Source organism: Gobius niger (assembly GCF_951799975.1).
Source record: "Gobius niger genome assembly, chromosome: 9".
Taxonomy (NCBI): domain Eukaryota; kingdom Metazoa; phylum Chordata; class Actinopteri; order Gobiiformes; family Gobiidae; genus Gobius; species Gobius niger.
Window position 1 is genome coordinate 5,660,550 of NC_136860.1, and position 15,369 is coordinate 5,675,918.

Below are 15,369 nucleotides of genomic sequence, written 5' to 3' on the forward strand. Positions count from 1 at the left end.
GTGCGGCCGCAGACCCGGGGCTCGGTTCGCCGGGGTGAGGAGCCGCTACAACCGCTACAGCCGGGGCAGACACCGCAGCACGGAGGGACCGGGAGGACCGGGAGGGACCGGGAGGCACCGGGAGGACTCCTGCTCCAGCGGCTGGTGGAGGCTGTCAGCGTCCGGACCCGGGACCTTCACAATAAAAGACCCAACAGGATAGACTGAGGCACGTCCACACTGTGCACTGTGTGTCAAAACTCTTTATTCTTATGTTTGAAAAGAATCTCTTTGCACTGATTCATTAGGCAGTGAGTATGAAACCAACTCTAAAGTCAGGCTTCACAAACTAAAATATTATAATTCATAAGCTTCCACAAATAATAAGAAGTACAATCAAACAGCCTGAAAGAACATCCTCTAACAGAGCGTTGTGTACATGCGACACGTGGCCAGACACAAAGGAAAAAGAAGAAAAAACTATTGTATTTAAATGATGAATTAAACACTGTCTGCGCTTTCCCACCTCCATTTGGCCCTCAAAGTGCTTTATTCAGCAGGGATCCACACTCTGTCATTCATACACCAGCATACGCAAACACTGTGGGCAAGGTAGGAGAAGTGTCTTGCCCAAGGACACAACGACAGTGTGCACCTCCATGAGGCGGGATTAGAACCTGAGTTCTGAATTGTGTGCGCGGATGGGAAATGTATTGTATAATGCAACATGTTTTATGCGTATATTGTTATAATGGAGATCATTGTTTAAATCAAATGTTGGGCCCCGGAAGAACCAAAACATCAAAACAGGTATTGGGAAAATCACAGGCGTCTCCATGACTTCTCACACCCGGAGCCACTGTGCATGTGGCGAGTCTGTTTTCTTCTGAAGTCCTCTGCCCACTGGGTAAGCGGCAGCTTGATGCTCCTCGTCCAGTGAGGAGAGGCTTGTCCAGCGGCCTGCTGTGTGTGTGGTCAGCACTCTGGTTACACCACACTTACAGTACAGCCTTTTGGCACATGCTGGAAGAACAATACGTGTACATTTACAATATTGTGATAGTACTTCAAATAACAGCTTGGAACCGTATAAATATTACAGTATTCAACCATAAATATTTATATTTTAATGGGGGGTTACCGTTAGATGTTCTGGCATAATTTGACGGTGAACTACTGTAATCACATTTAATGGTAAACTACAATATTATTTACCTACAGCATCACACTGATAGAAGTCACTGGGCTTTTCAAAATAAGACTTCAAATATAATCCTTAGAATCAGAGCTTTATTGAACATTTTCAAATGAACACATCTCAAATGTAGAATATCAAAACATATTATCCAAAACATTTTAACTACAAATCTTTAAACATTTTGAAGAACAATATGTTCCAACATTTCCATATTTGTCTGTTCATTAAAAGAAAGTGAGTAAAACATGTTTAAGAGAAAGTGGACATGTTTTACTCTTCTGTCAGTTGGATAAATCCCCTTCCGTGGTCAGTCAGGTTTTTATTCAGGGTTTCCACATTGGGATTGACGGTCACTGTTTTATTTTTTTAACCACTTTTCTCCAAGATGACTTTCCCTCGACCTGCCTTGGAGCCTTTTTGGAGTTGATGATGAAATGTCTGGAGACAAGAAAACAACAAAATGATGAGCAACACATTTTAAATGCATTGTTTTGTTTGATCACAGTAACACTATTGATTTAGATTTTGATCATGTCTGCATAACTCTGAATGAACTCCAAGGTCACAGAGACTTCTTGTGTGTAGTTAATGCTATATGTTTGATAGTCTGAGCTCTGAATGAGAGTTGTCTGTAACTTTGTTTCTGTTGGTATTTGCTGATGTGTGGTTAAATTCACACACTACATGTGTGTTTGAGAGTGCACCACATGTGTGTCTTTAGTGGTAAGGGAAACCTAAATCCAGGTGGGAATCAAACCTGGGAGCTTCTAGCTGTGAAGCACGCTATAGCATCAAGCATTCCAAGATGATAGTATAAGTTGTTCAGCCTCCATTGGGCTTCTCTTTCTTTTGCACACAATTTATTTTTTCTCACTTTAAGGAACTTTAGGGGCTCCGTATATTATCAATTATACCCTCAAGTAATAACATACACAAAACAAGTACACTGAAAACAATCCCAAAAAGAAATAAAATACAAATTAAATAAAAAATAAGTGAGTACATCAATTAAAACCCTGTCCAGGATGTACGAAATGCATTAATATAATATTTGAAATACAAAGTGATCATTTCCTCCCAATCTGCCCAACAGTCTGACCCGTCAGGAGACAGCGTATGTAGTAGGACTTCTGGTGGAAAAGAACACCATAGTGTTGGGCTCGACATGAACTGAGTCCATTTGAATTGCAGTCACTCATTCATATTAGGGGAGATTACTTCAACCAACTCCTAGAAACATCATCTGACAGTCACATGCGACAGTGTTCCTGATATCACCAAGAAATGAAGGGTCCAGGATCAATGTCAAAGTTGTTTGCCCAGAACCAATGTTAGGGTCAGGGTCAGGCTGTAACAGGTGTCCTGGACAGACAACTGTGCACTGGTGCTGGACTCTTCATTACTTGCAGATATCAGATCGACACACATGTGACCATAATATTCATCATGCACCCTTGCAATGAATTTCTAAGAATTAGAAAATAGAAACCAATGTCAAGATATTATCTTAAGTTTCGACAAATTGCTATTGAATCTCAAAATCTCAAAACATTTATTTTATGAATGCAGCAATGTGAAGAGATTTTGGGTTGAATGAAGCAACAATGTGCCCATGTTAGATGTATTTATGAAAGATAAAACAAAAATACAATATAGGCTATGTATAATAATTTAATAATTTAATTACAAAGTCCTTGTATAAAAATGATCTGTGTGCGTTGATGCCCTCTTGTTATTGTTATCATACACATTATCATTTAATTCTGTAAGTTTTGTGCAGCTCAGACTGTACTTTTCAGCAGTCATTTGAAATGCCTTTTTTAATTCAAATTTTACAAGAATGAAATGTCACATGCGACGATTTGCAAAAAACTACAGCAGCGCATGTTTGTGACGTCACTTCCGCCGGAGGGTGAAAGGTCAATTTGAACTCAGCGCCTGTAGTTTCTGCCCGTGTTTATGTTCTGTCCACTGTGTGGAAGCTCTGATAAAAGTGGATAAAAGTGTTTGATCGTCCAAACTGCATGGGTTTTCATAGATTCAAGTGAGCGACATTCACTGTGTAAGAGGTATTTGTACCGTGGCTGTGAACATGTTCGCATCGTTCTGTTTCCTCTTTCTGTGAGCTGTGAGCTGTTCACATTAACTGCCAAAACTCAGCTTTAGGTCTGAGCCTGAGACCCGCTCTGAGCCATGTTCATCTCTACACTTTTCATCCCTTTGTTTCCACAGTCTCCGTTAACGAACTGAAGCCATGTCTGCAGCGTGAGCAGAAAGTCGCCTTCTCAGCGGTTCGTAACGGGATAACGGAGCATGATCAGATTAACGACACAAGGTGAGGAGCCAAAAGGTTTCACTACTATGGAAGTAATGTCACGTTACTTATTCACTGACTGATTTTACATTATTACATACATCATGTATATGGACTGCACTGTAACCACTTTGCTCCTCTCCACTCCATGTTACACACACTGACGCACTGTATTGTCTAAATATACTTTAGTGACAGTGTAGTTGTTGCTGGTGTGTTATGTGTCAGCTTTAGTGACAGTTGTTGCTGGTGTGTTATGTGTCAGCTTTAGTGGCAGTGTAGTTGTTCCTGGTGTGTTATGTGTCAGCTTTAGTGACAGTTTAGTTGTTGCTGGTGTGTTATGTGTCAGCTGTAGTGACAGTGTAGTTGTTGCTGATGTGTTATGTGTCAGCTTTAGTGACAGTGTAGTTGTTGCTGATGTGTTATGTGTCAGCTTTAGTGACAGTTGTTGCTGGTGTGTTATGTGTCAGCTTTAGTGACAGTTGTTGCTGGTGTGTTATGTGTCAGCTTTAGTGACAGTTTAGTTGTTGCTGGTGTGTTATGTGTCAGCTTTAGTGACAGTGTAGTTGTTGCTGATGTGTTATGTGTCAGCTTTAGTGACAGTGTAGTTGTTGCTGATGTGTTATGTGTCAGCTTTAGTGACAGTGTAGTTGTTGCTGATGTGTTATGTGTCAGCTTTAGTGACAGTTTAGTTGTTGCTGGTGTGTTATGTGTCAGCTTTAGTGACAGTTTAGTTGTTGCTGATGTGTTATGTGTCAGTTTTAGTGATAGTTGTTGCTGATGTGTTATGTTATGTGTCAGCTTTAGTGACAGTGTAGTTGCTGCTGATGTGTTATGTGTCAGCTTTAGTGACAGTTGTTGCTGGTGTGTTATGTGTCAGCTTTAGTGGCAGTGTAGTTGTTCCTGGTGTGTTATGTGTCAGCTTTAGTGACAGTTTAGTTGTTGCTGGTGTGTTATGTGTCAGCTGTAGTGACAGTGTAGTTGTTGCTGATGTGTTATGTGTCAGCTTTAGTGACAGTGTAGTTGTTGCTGATGTGTTATGTGTCAGCTTTAGTGACAGTTGTTGCTGGTGTGTTATGTGTCAGCTTTAGTGACAGTTGTTGCTGGTGTGTTATGTGTCAGCTTTAGTGACAGTTGTTGCTGGTGTGGTATGTGTCAGCTTTAGTGACAGTTGTTGCTGGTGTGTTATGTGTCAGCTTTAGTGACAGTTGTTGCTGGTGTGTTATGTGTCAGCTTTAGTGACAGTTTAGTTGTTGCGGGTGTGTTATGTGTCAGCTTTAGTGACAGTGTAGTTGTTGCTGATGTGTTATGTGTCAGCTTTAGTGACAGTGTAGTTGTTGCTGATGTGTTATGTGTCAGCTTTAGTGACAGTTTAGTTGTTGCTGGTGTGTTATGTGTCAGCTTTAGTGACAGTTTAGTTGTTGCTGATGTGTTATGTGTCAGTTTTAGTGACAGTTGTTGCTGATGTGTTATGTGTCAGCTTTAGTGACAGTGTAGTTGCTGCTGATGTGTTATGTGTCAGCTTTAGTGACAGTTTAGTTGTTGCTGATGTGTTATGTGTCAGCTTTAGTGACAGTTTAGTTGTTGCTGGTGTGTTATGTGTCATCTTTAGTTGTTGCTGGTGTGTTTTGTGTCAGCTTTAGTGACAGTTTAGTTGTTTCTGGTGTGTTATGTGTCAGCTTTAGTGACAGTGTAGTTGTTGCTGATGTGTTATGTGTCAGCTTTAGTGACAGTGTAGTTGTTTCTGGTGTGTTATGTGTCAGCTTTAGTGACAGTTTAGTTGTTTCTGGTGTGTTATGTGTCAGCTTTAGTGACAGTGTAGTTGTTGCTGTTGTGTTATGTGTCAGCTTTAGTGACAGTGTAGTTGTTGCTGTTGTGTTATGTGTCAGCTTTAGTGACAGTGTAGTTGTTTCTGGTGTGTTATGTGTCAGCTTTAGTGACAGTGTAGTTGTTTCTGGTGTGTTATGTGTCAGCTTTAGTGACAGTGTAGTTGTTTCTGGTGTGTTATGTGTCAGCTTTAGTGACAGTTTAGTTGTTTCTGGTGTGTTATGTGTCAGCTTTAGTGACAGTGTAGTTGTTGCTGTTGTGTTATGTGTCAGCTTTAGTGACAGTGTAGTTGTTGCTGTTGTGTTATGTGTCAGCTTTCGTGACAGTGTAGTTTTTGCTGATGTGTTATGTGTCAGCTTTAGTGACAGTGTCGTTGTTGCTGTTGTGATGTTGTGTCAGAACCTGAAATGTTCCACACACACATGACATATGGTCCTCTTCAAAATGCTTTATATTTTGATTGTTGTTTTGTCCAGCTGAGATGGAGTTGGAAGTGTGCCGCCTGCAGGAGGAGCTGGCTGAGACCCGGGCTCTCAAGGACCAGCTTGAGTCCAGGAACAAAGCCCTGACCCAGAGGGTGAGAGAGCGAAGGGAAGAGAGGGGCGGGCATGCTCTAGAACAGGAGTTCCCAAACCCTTTTGGCACGTGAACAACTCGGGACCCCCGTTGTTTAATTATCCTTCTTATGGTACATTAGGGCAGAAAAAACATTTAAAATCAAATGACTGGTTTTAATGAATTTCACAAATTATATGCTGTATTACACTCAAAAATATACTAAAAACAGAATAATTTTTCTTGTTTTTTATCAAAAATCATCTGGGGACTCCCACCCATGGCCCGGCGATCCCCAGAGGGATCCTGACCAGGGGCACTGCCAGAAAATCTGGGCCCTATGGAAACAAACATTCCTGGGCCCCCTACATGTTTTACAGATAAGATATAACCCAATAAACATACCCCATTTATTAGTCCCACGGGCACAATACACATTGAGTGCATGAGGGGCCCTTGCACATTTAACTTATGTAAAAATAAAATAATTTAGCCTGGGCCCTCCGAATTGTCCTAACCTTCCACCACCTTACGGTGCTCCCATTGTCCCGACCCCCACTTTGGGAACCACTGCTCCAGAACAGAGGTCCGGTTACGGCTCATTAAAGTCTTAAAACCACAATGACCCTATTTTCATCAAAGGAAATATTCATTCGACACGGGTTTCTGGTTATAGATGACAAATATTATTGTCTGTATCATTCATGTATCGGAAACCAAGTATCATTAAAGAACCGGTATGCCATGCAAACAAAGGGTAAGTGAATTATTGGAATGATCCTGAGCTCTCTCTCCTGTGTGTGCAGCTGGTCGAGTCGGTGTCACAGCCTCCCACTGAGGAAGGCGAGCGCAGAGACTGGAGGAGGAAGATGAGGGAGGGCAGAGAGAGAGAGGCGCGTCAGGCTCTGCTCATCCACCGCCTGAAGAACAAGGTCTGGGCCTCATACGGTCTCCTCATCCCACACTACACTCCTCACAAAGACTGCAAAAAGTTAAAATGACTGGAATTAAGAATATTTTACCCTAATATGAGTATTTTTGACTTGCAAAGTGGAACAATCTGCCAATGGAATGACTGAATGGAATTGTTCCATTGGCAGATTATCTTACTTACCTACTCAAATCAAGGGAAAATATACTTATTTAAAGCAAAATGTACCTATCTTATTTAGGCTGCTGATTATTTCTGCAAGTCTGGGGTTGTTTAAAGCTCCTTTGGCACCAGTGCATTACTAATAAGCTCCTCTAGATGTGCCACCATGTGCACCACAGTCGCAAACAGCAGAAGGAGCCCGGCGCTGCTCCTCACACCTCCCTCACCCGTTCATTATAATAGATCCATGCCCTCACCTCACCTCACAGCACACACCCAACCCCCCCCCCCCATTTACACTTAAATTAAGATAAAACTACAGCTGTTTTCATTCAAGTAAATTAGGTTTAGTAAATTAGATTTCTTTAATCGCAAATACACACTGTCGTACACACTGTGTCCTTGGGCAAGACACTTCATCCTCCTTGCCTATAGTGTCTGTGTACATTGGTGTATGAATGAGAGCGTGAATGGGTGACTGGTTCCTTACTGTAAAGCGCTTTGGGCCTGATAAAGGTAGAAAACTGCTATAGAAGTTGTGGAAAAAATTACTTTTTGCAGTGACAAAAATGTTTATCATCAGTGATATAAAGAAAATCTGTCTAAATCTATACTTTAATATAAAAAAAGTTTGGTTTATCTTAAAAAAAAAAAAAATCAAAGTGATATCTACTCACATTTAAACATTTTGTAAATTCATTCTTGTCAAATCTGCTGTTGCCAACAATAAAATGACATTTTGGAAACAAAACAACAGATTATTTTTGATGTTTTCCTGCTGCCAAACATAGACGAAGTTAAATGTTTTCCTTTTAAACATCATTGTTTTCAGGACGTTTGTCTGTTCATCTTCAGAGTTACCACCGGATTTGACCGTAATATTATTAGACTATTTGTCTTAAATGATGCCAGGTTGATTTCATGGCTCATTCATCATTTACTTATTTTCACGTGAGCCTGTGCATCTGACTCCACAACATCATAAAAGTTGGCCTTCTGTGATTGGTTGTTTAGTTGTAACTTTTCGGGGCTCATTGTGCTGTGTTCCTCAGGTGCTGGAGTACAGAGACAGGCTCCAGGTCCTAGAGCTCCAGGTCCAGCAGGAGCACGCTCAGTTCATCGACACAGAGGTCAGACCATGGTTCTGTCACCCTATTGGCCGAGGCTGTCTCCTTCTGAACAGCACGACCGGATGTAGCTTTTACGCAAGTTTGTCACCGGCATAGTACAGAGTTGTTGACTTGGTTTTAAACTATTTTTGTTTTACCTTTACTCCACATCCAATATACGTAAATATAATACTTTCAAAACAGGGACCATTGTTAATCGGTGCAAAAGCAAAAAAGTGAGGCACTCAAGGAAGAATAGGAAAGTTAAAAAGCCTTTACAAAATCAGAGCATTTTAAGGAGTGACAGTACTCTAAGATAAGTACTGTGAAAAATCGGCAATAGTAGCTAGGGTTAGCATGTATGTTTTATGGGCTGTTGAACTACTTTGCTCCCATCCAAGTCTCTGTTTCTTTGTTGGGTAGAAAACTATATTGATAAATCAGCCTTTGTTAAACTAGTTTTGGAGTAAATATACAGTAGAAAGTTTAAATATTCTTTTCTTTGTTTTGCCCCACTGTCTGCTTCAAGCATGACCATATATGGGTGATTCCAGAGATGCCGTCTGTATAGACTAGAATGTCCATGGTTGATTTTATATAGGCCGTACTAAGTTAAAAACTTAAAATGAGACTGGCAGAGCACAAACAAGCTATTCGTACGGCTAACCCCCAATATACGCATAGCTGTGCACTACAGAGAGGCTATGCCTTCAAAATCTGTGGAATGGAACACATTCAAGAATCAGCTAGAGGTTGAGACTGACTTATAAAGTCTTTCTACTAAAGCAACCCAATATCCCGGGTTTAATGGACAGTTAGATTTCTGTAAACTTGTACATGTGACATTTGAAAAATTAAAATGCCTGAGTCAGCCATGTGGAGTTTGTCCTGAGGAGGAAGGCCTGTCCAGCCAGCCGTGTAAAATAAAGACTTTGGAACTTTTCTACGATTTTGTGAATGCCTTTTTTTTTTGTATTTGCACTGGCTATAAATATACTCCCCTAAAGTTGGGCTAAGTATGTTCTCTCCCATATAAAATCTTCCGCTTGTGTCCAGTTTGCTTTTGAATATAGAATTGTCCCCTCATTGCTCTGATGGAATGTTTGCAAATATTAAGAAATTAGATATGCACAGATTTTGCTTTTGTGGCCTTAATAACATAGTTTTGCTTTGACTTGTGGCTATGTATAAACCCCTGTTTTTGCAAATACAGACGCATTTTTGCAGCAGCCAGTGTCTCGTCTCTTTCAAAATCAAAAGCACAGAACCAAAGCAAAACAGATAAGCTGTGGCTGCCATTTTGAATGCATTGGTTTAAAGACTGGGATTGAGACACTGGATGTGACGTAGCTAACATGGCTACAAACATATCTCACAGGCTTTTCATTGATGTTTGAATCTTTTTCTGCAGCAAAGACTCAAAGACGAGCACAGTGATACCCTGGAGACTGCCCTCATCAGGCTGGAAGAGGAACAGCAGAGGTCTGTGTCACAGTTTTGACCGACTCCACTGTTTTGTCTCCAGTCGCTCCATTGCTTTGTTTCTATGTTTCTCCAGGTCTGAGGCTTTGACCCTCACTAACGGTCTTCTGCGGGACCAGCTCGGCCAGTCGGAGCAGTGCAACGTCACACTGAAGGAGGATCTCCAGAAGCTCACAGCTGATTGGACCAGCGCGCTGAAGGAGGCGGAGCTACGGGAGGCTGATTGGCAGCTGGAGAGAGAGGTGTGTGTGTTACTGTAACAGCTTCTGAATATCATTTCGATTAAGTTATTTAACTTTAGCCCCGCCTTAACCGAGCACACATTCTCCAGTAAGGCATTACCCAAATCTACAGCTTAAGTCCTATGAATTAGAAGAAGAAGCAGGAAGTAAGGGAGGAACTAGGAATCGAGGGAGGACTTCTGTGGCAGGGAAGGAGCCGGGAGACTATGGCTGGGCACTGTTATATTGTTTACGATACCAGTACTTTAACGATACTTGGTTTATGATGCCGATACCTGAACAATACTTTTTTTCACTATCGATACTGAATTATTTGTCGTCTAGAACCAGAAAACAGAATACTGGAAGATCTGCAAATTTGCAATATCAGGTTCATCGCCAATGTCAAGAAATGTGTGAAAAATGGGGGAAATTGTGGCAAAAATAAGGAAAAGTTTTGTATAAACATTGGGGGGGAAATGTAGCGACACTGGGTAAACAAATTGGAAAATTTGGGCGGCACGGTAGCACAGTGGTTAGCGTTCGTGCTTCACAGCTGGAAGGTCCCGGGTTCGATTCCCATTTATTTGAACTGAAACAACCAAGTCACTTCCTTTCATGCTGTGCCTGGATCCACACCATCAAAACGTGGATCTAAACGTGGAAGATTTACTTTGTTTTGCTTTCGATACTTTCCCATTGTTGATACCAGTAGAACCTAAACCTTTTTATTTTGCTGTCCAGTGGACTGCAGAACAGTTCCATACACAAGGCCATCGGAAAGCTGAACTCCCTGCCCTCCGTACCACCCCTCTTACCTCAACCCCGCTCCACAATCAAGGAGGAGAGAAATATCATTACAAATCATTTACATGGTTTGACAAATAAAACATTTGAATTTGAACAAAAATTAAAAAATAAAATGTGAATTAGTTGTATTGTGTCACCAATGAAACATCAATACTTTATTTTCATACAAATATAATTAGATCAAAATCAATAGGAATAATTAAAAAGAAAAACCTGTCATATGCACTTAAGGTGTTAGTGGTTCTCAGTGGAGGCCCCGCCCCTGTCCTCTGCTGTGGAGAGCCTCTTTATAACATCTTCACATTCATACAATCATTATTTACTCTGTATGTGCTGTTGAAGACAGTAAAGTTTAAACTCCATACGGAGCTCAGCTACAGCAAGCGAAACATCAAGACTAAATCATTTAGTGAAGAGGGGTGTTTTATGTTTTATTTCTGGAAACAAGCGTATTATATTAAATCAACCAAGAACAATATACTGTAGCAGTACAAAATACATCTTCATTTTTCATTATTTTTTGGCCTGACCTTTTTAGGGGTACTTGAATACAAGTTTTAGGCCTAGCCTCGCCCCTGGGCATATCCGAGTCTCCAGGACAGGCAAGAGGGATGAAATCTGGGCGAGGTTTAGTGTCAGAGGAAGGAAAAGGAAACTATTCCACTGTCACTAAAGCACAATGACAGAATCAGGAAACAATTTTCATTCACAACTTCAAAAATGTGTGTGGGAGAATTGTACAGCAGTGGCTCCTCCTGAAGTGAACACAATTTCCACCAATTAGGTGTGTGTACGCACCTTTAGGGAGCAAGAGGGTTATTTCTGAGTTGTTGTTTTTTGTTTTTGATGCAGACCAGTGTAACGGTCAGGAGCCAGAAACAAAGCGTCCTTCTGTCCCTGTGGAGGGCTGTGGTACTGCTCAAACGCCACTGCTACACTTTGAAGACCGCCACAGACAGGTAAGTGTCTCTTGTCCTTTTTCTCACCAGTGCTGATACATGTCCTGTCTGAACAGTCCGTGTGTGCGCAGGGACCTATGGCAGCTGCGAGCCGACGTCTCTCGTCTGTCCACCTCCGTGATGTCCACCTGCAGCTCGCTCAGCCTCACGCTCAGCAAGGAGCCTGCTCCCATGGCTCCTCACCTTCCTCCCTCTCCTCCTGAGGCTCAACCTGTGTCTCCTCCCTCCTCCGTCCCACCCACTCCGTCCCCTCCTCCCCTGTCCTCCACACTGGTCGCAGGCATGTCCCCTCCTCCGCGTCCTCCCTCTCCGTCCTCCATCACATTGGGGACTTTCTGTTTGGAAGAACTTGAGGGCAGACAGATGCTGGATGTGCTGAAGCAGAAGTAAGTGTTCAGGAGAAGGACTGGGATGTGGAGGCCAATATGGCCTACATTATATTACAGTAAGAGAAATAATAGTGCTGGTACTGTTGCATTTTTACAATACCAGTACTTTAACGATACTTGGTTTTCAATACCGATACCTGAATGATACATAATGGGGTTATAATTGGGCTAAAATATGGGGGGAAAATGCTGAATAAATTGAGGAAAATAGAGGAAAAATAGGGACAATATTAGTAATAAAAAATGTTAAAAATGAGAGAAAAAAATGGGGGAAAATTGTGCCAAACAAATTGAAGAAATGGGGGGAAAAAAGTAAATTGAACAAAAATAAAAAAAAAATCCTTTATTTGAGCTGAAACCAAATCACTTCCTGTAATGCTGTCCCTGGACCAACAGCATCAACACTTGGAACTAAAAATAGATAGCTTATAAGCTAGCTTTTTTTTTTTAAGATAGCTTTTTTTTTTATTTAATAGGGACAGTGCATATTAATGAACTGTAGTTACAGTGTAAATATGCCAGATTATAGCAAACATGCTCATTTCTGCAGTCCCGAGGCAGGTGACACAGAAACAATTAAAACTTACATTTACATTCAATACAGGAAGGCATGAAAGTAAGGGGCTGGATTAAAAGTGGTTACACAGTTGATTGTCTTTCATCCACTGTTTAAGGTGCAGTTTGAAAGTGACCAGTGATGGACACTCTCTTAAGGACAGAGGAAGCTTGTTCCTACCTCGCAGTCTCCTCGAGCTGTGGCCCTTGTGCCCGTCCCACTCACAGTCTTCACTTTTATAAAGTCCCGAAGTGGAGGAGGCGCCAAGTTGTGCAAAACTTTGTATATCAAACAAGAGTTTTTAAAATGAACAAAATGATCAAAACTGAGTAAACTCTGCTTATCTAAAACAGTGCAGTGATGAAATGAATAAGGTTTATTGTCGAGGATTTTTATTGACTGAGTGTTGTTTCAGCTGCCAGTGACCAGGAGGTGATGCAGTACTCTAAAATTCTGTAAAATGATTATTTAGATTATTTTATACAAGTAGTTCGATACCAGTAGTAGCTAAACTTTTTTTTCCCGATACCATGCTGGTATTGTTTAACGGTGCCCAGCCCTACTACACAAGATTCTTCAAAACCACAGAATTCAGCCAATAGATGGAGTTAACATCCGGGCACTTTTGCCTTTGCGTCAAGTCCCCTACCCTTTCTGTGCGAGCGATACAAAAAATTAGATTTTTTTTTTTTCTCATTCTCGGAACAAAATATTCCAAACCAGCTCCACATCCTCAAGAAAATGGCCAAGTCTTGCTCATAAATATTTCAGTTCACTGCCAATGGATGATCATAGCTCAAACCGTTCATCTCCTCCTGCTCCAATGGGTCATTATTGGGTGAACGGCTCCACACTGTGGCCATGTGATAGATTTATACAATCAGCCTTGTTAAACGTGCTAAACATTAGGCCTTGTTTATTTTTTTTTACTACGTCTTCATATGTTAAAGGTAATCTTTGTTTTGAGTTTGTCCTTGCCATGTAGGAGGATCTAAGGCCTGGGCACATTTCTATCTGCTACTGACTTGTATTTTTAGACATTATCACTCTTGCTGGAACATTACACTGGTGATTTGTTTCACTGTTTCTATAATTAGTGCAGCTCTGTGATGAAGAGCTTGTTTTGATTTGAACCATGGACATGCACACTTGCTAACATTTTCCTCTTGCGATAAAGAAAACTACAACATCTTGCAGACATTTGATTGACAATACTATAAAGGAGAAAGAATAAAAGCTGTTTAATGACATTATAAATGACAAAAATGTTCCACAAGCAAATCTTACTGCTCTAATGATCACAGGGAGTCCAGCTCTGTTCAAAAGTGGTATCATCCTCTCTGTCAATTATCTAAAGCTACAGATCTCTCTGTTTCACCCAAAGGGGGCGTTATACTTTTATACTTTTCAGTTCCATCTATTAGCCAACTCATTTAAGGCTGGTTTAATCATTTTCTAAATGTAATCAATCTTACTGACTGTTTTAAGAAACCAGCTGAACACTGAAACCAACTCTTTAACCAACTTTTTACATAAACATGTTCTCACCCTGCTCTCTGTTTTCATATTCTTGTCTTGTGCGTTGAAGACCCGACAGCGCCTCCCAGTGTTTGTCCGCGCACGAGCAGGAGTGTGACCGACTGAAAGAGAGCCAGTCCACCCTGCAGACTGTGAGCCAGGCACTGCTCAGGCTGGTGAGGAGACTTTAGAGACACTTATACAAATGCAAACTGAAGCTTATGAAGAACTCCAGTGGACAGACAGAGTAATGTTCAGTGGCTCATGTTGCATGTTTGAAGCCTGCATTACACACGCCCTGCGCTTTAGACAGCACTCAGAGATAGACTTTCTTTACGGCGTGATCTTCAATCCGTCAAAATGACGGGCGGCCTTCAAAATTTCCATCATAGCTAAAAATATTCTGTAAATGATGGAGAATATTAGTTTGACCTCTACTGCCAGCATACATACTCTACATGCACTGTAGCAGCTCTCCTGTTCTTCCTTAAATTCTCTATACCTGTGGTTCCAAACTGTGCTACATGGACTGAATACCCCTTGGGGTAGCAAAGAATTTTTGGATAAAAACTGCATTATTGCAAAATTACTAACTGGCAGCCACATTGTATCTCTAATTCAGAGGCCCTTATGCTCATTCTGAACCTAAAAGCTGTCCAGTCCAGACCAAACCTCGGAGCACAGCGTGGGCACAGGAGAGCACGGCTGAGGTTGTGTATGTGAACCTATACAGCCGTCGCAACAGGGATGTTGCTTTATCACGCACAGTACAAGAGTTTGATCATGTTGTGATGTCTTTACTGTCTGACAAAACAAGAGAGAGGGGTAAGAGTGTGGTGCACACTCTGGGACACTTGAAACCAGAGGTTCCGCTAGTCTTTTATTTTGCCAGACACTTTGGCCGACGGGGTTGTAAAATATCAGCCATTAACAAAAATTGACAGCCATTAAAAAATAATGAATATTGTGTTATTTTATCTATGACAATGTAGCCTTCTAGAAGTATATATCAAAGCACTCCTAGCGTTCTAATACGAGTGACTGGGCCTTAAAACGCTTGGCTATTTCTAATGAAAGAACTCCGACGTGAGAAAGACCCCAACAAAGTGGCGATGGAGAGCCACAGGTAAAAACGTAGGCCTACCTCACTCATCTGCACAATAACTCAGACAGGAGGTAAGCTTATCGCTGTCCTTGTCCAGCTCTGTCCGCGGTATGAGCTGCACAGCACAGGTTGGGCTGTAGGATGTCCTTCTGTGCCTGTAACGTAAAATAAGTGATTAATTCTGTCACCGCTGAAATATTATTGAGGGACAAAGGGATGCAAGGGTTCAATTAATCAAAAGTCTGCCTAGAGCA

At 41.4% G+C, this 15,369-nt stretch overlaps 1 protein-coding gene across 1 annotated transcript in view; it reads left to right on the forward strand.

Moving 5' to 3' along the window:
• Nucleotides 1-3,415: 3,415 nt before the first annotated feature.
• Nucleotides 3,416-15,369, forward strand: part of LOC306968403 (uncharacterized protein) — a 35,043-nt gene continuing 23,089 nt past the window's right edge. The window contains exons 1-9 of the mRNA XM_079563750.1: nt 3,416-3,512; nt 5,795-5,895; nt 6,680-6,805; nt 8,019-8,096; nt 9,487-9,557; nt 9,634-9,799; nt 11,441-11,547; nt 11,619-11,933; nt 14,081-14,186. Of these exons, the coding sequence (XP_079419876.1) occupies nt 3,491-3,512; nt 5,795-5,895; nt 6,680-6,805; nt 8,019-8,096; nt 9,487-9,557; nt 9,634-9,799; nt 11,441-11,547; nt 11,619-11,933; nt 14,081-14,186 (1,092 nt within the window). The 5' untranslated portion in view covers nt 3,416-3,490. The remainder of the gene's footprint in view (nt 3,513-5,794; nt 5,896-6,679; nt 6,806-8,018; nt 8,097-9,486; nt 9,558-9,633; nt 9,800-11,440; nt 11,548-11,618; nt 11,934-14,080; nt 14,187-15,369) is intronic.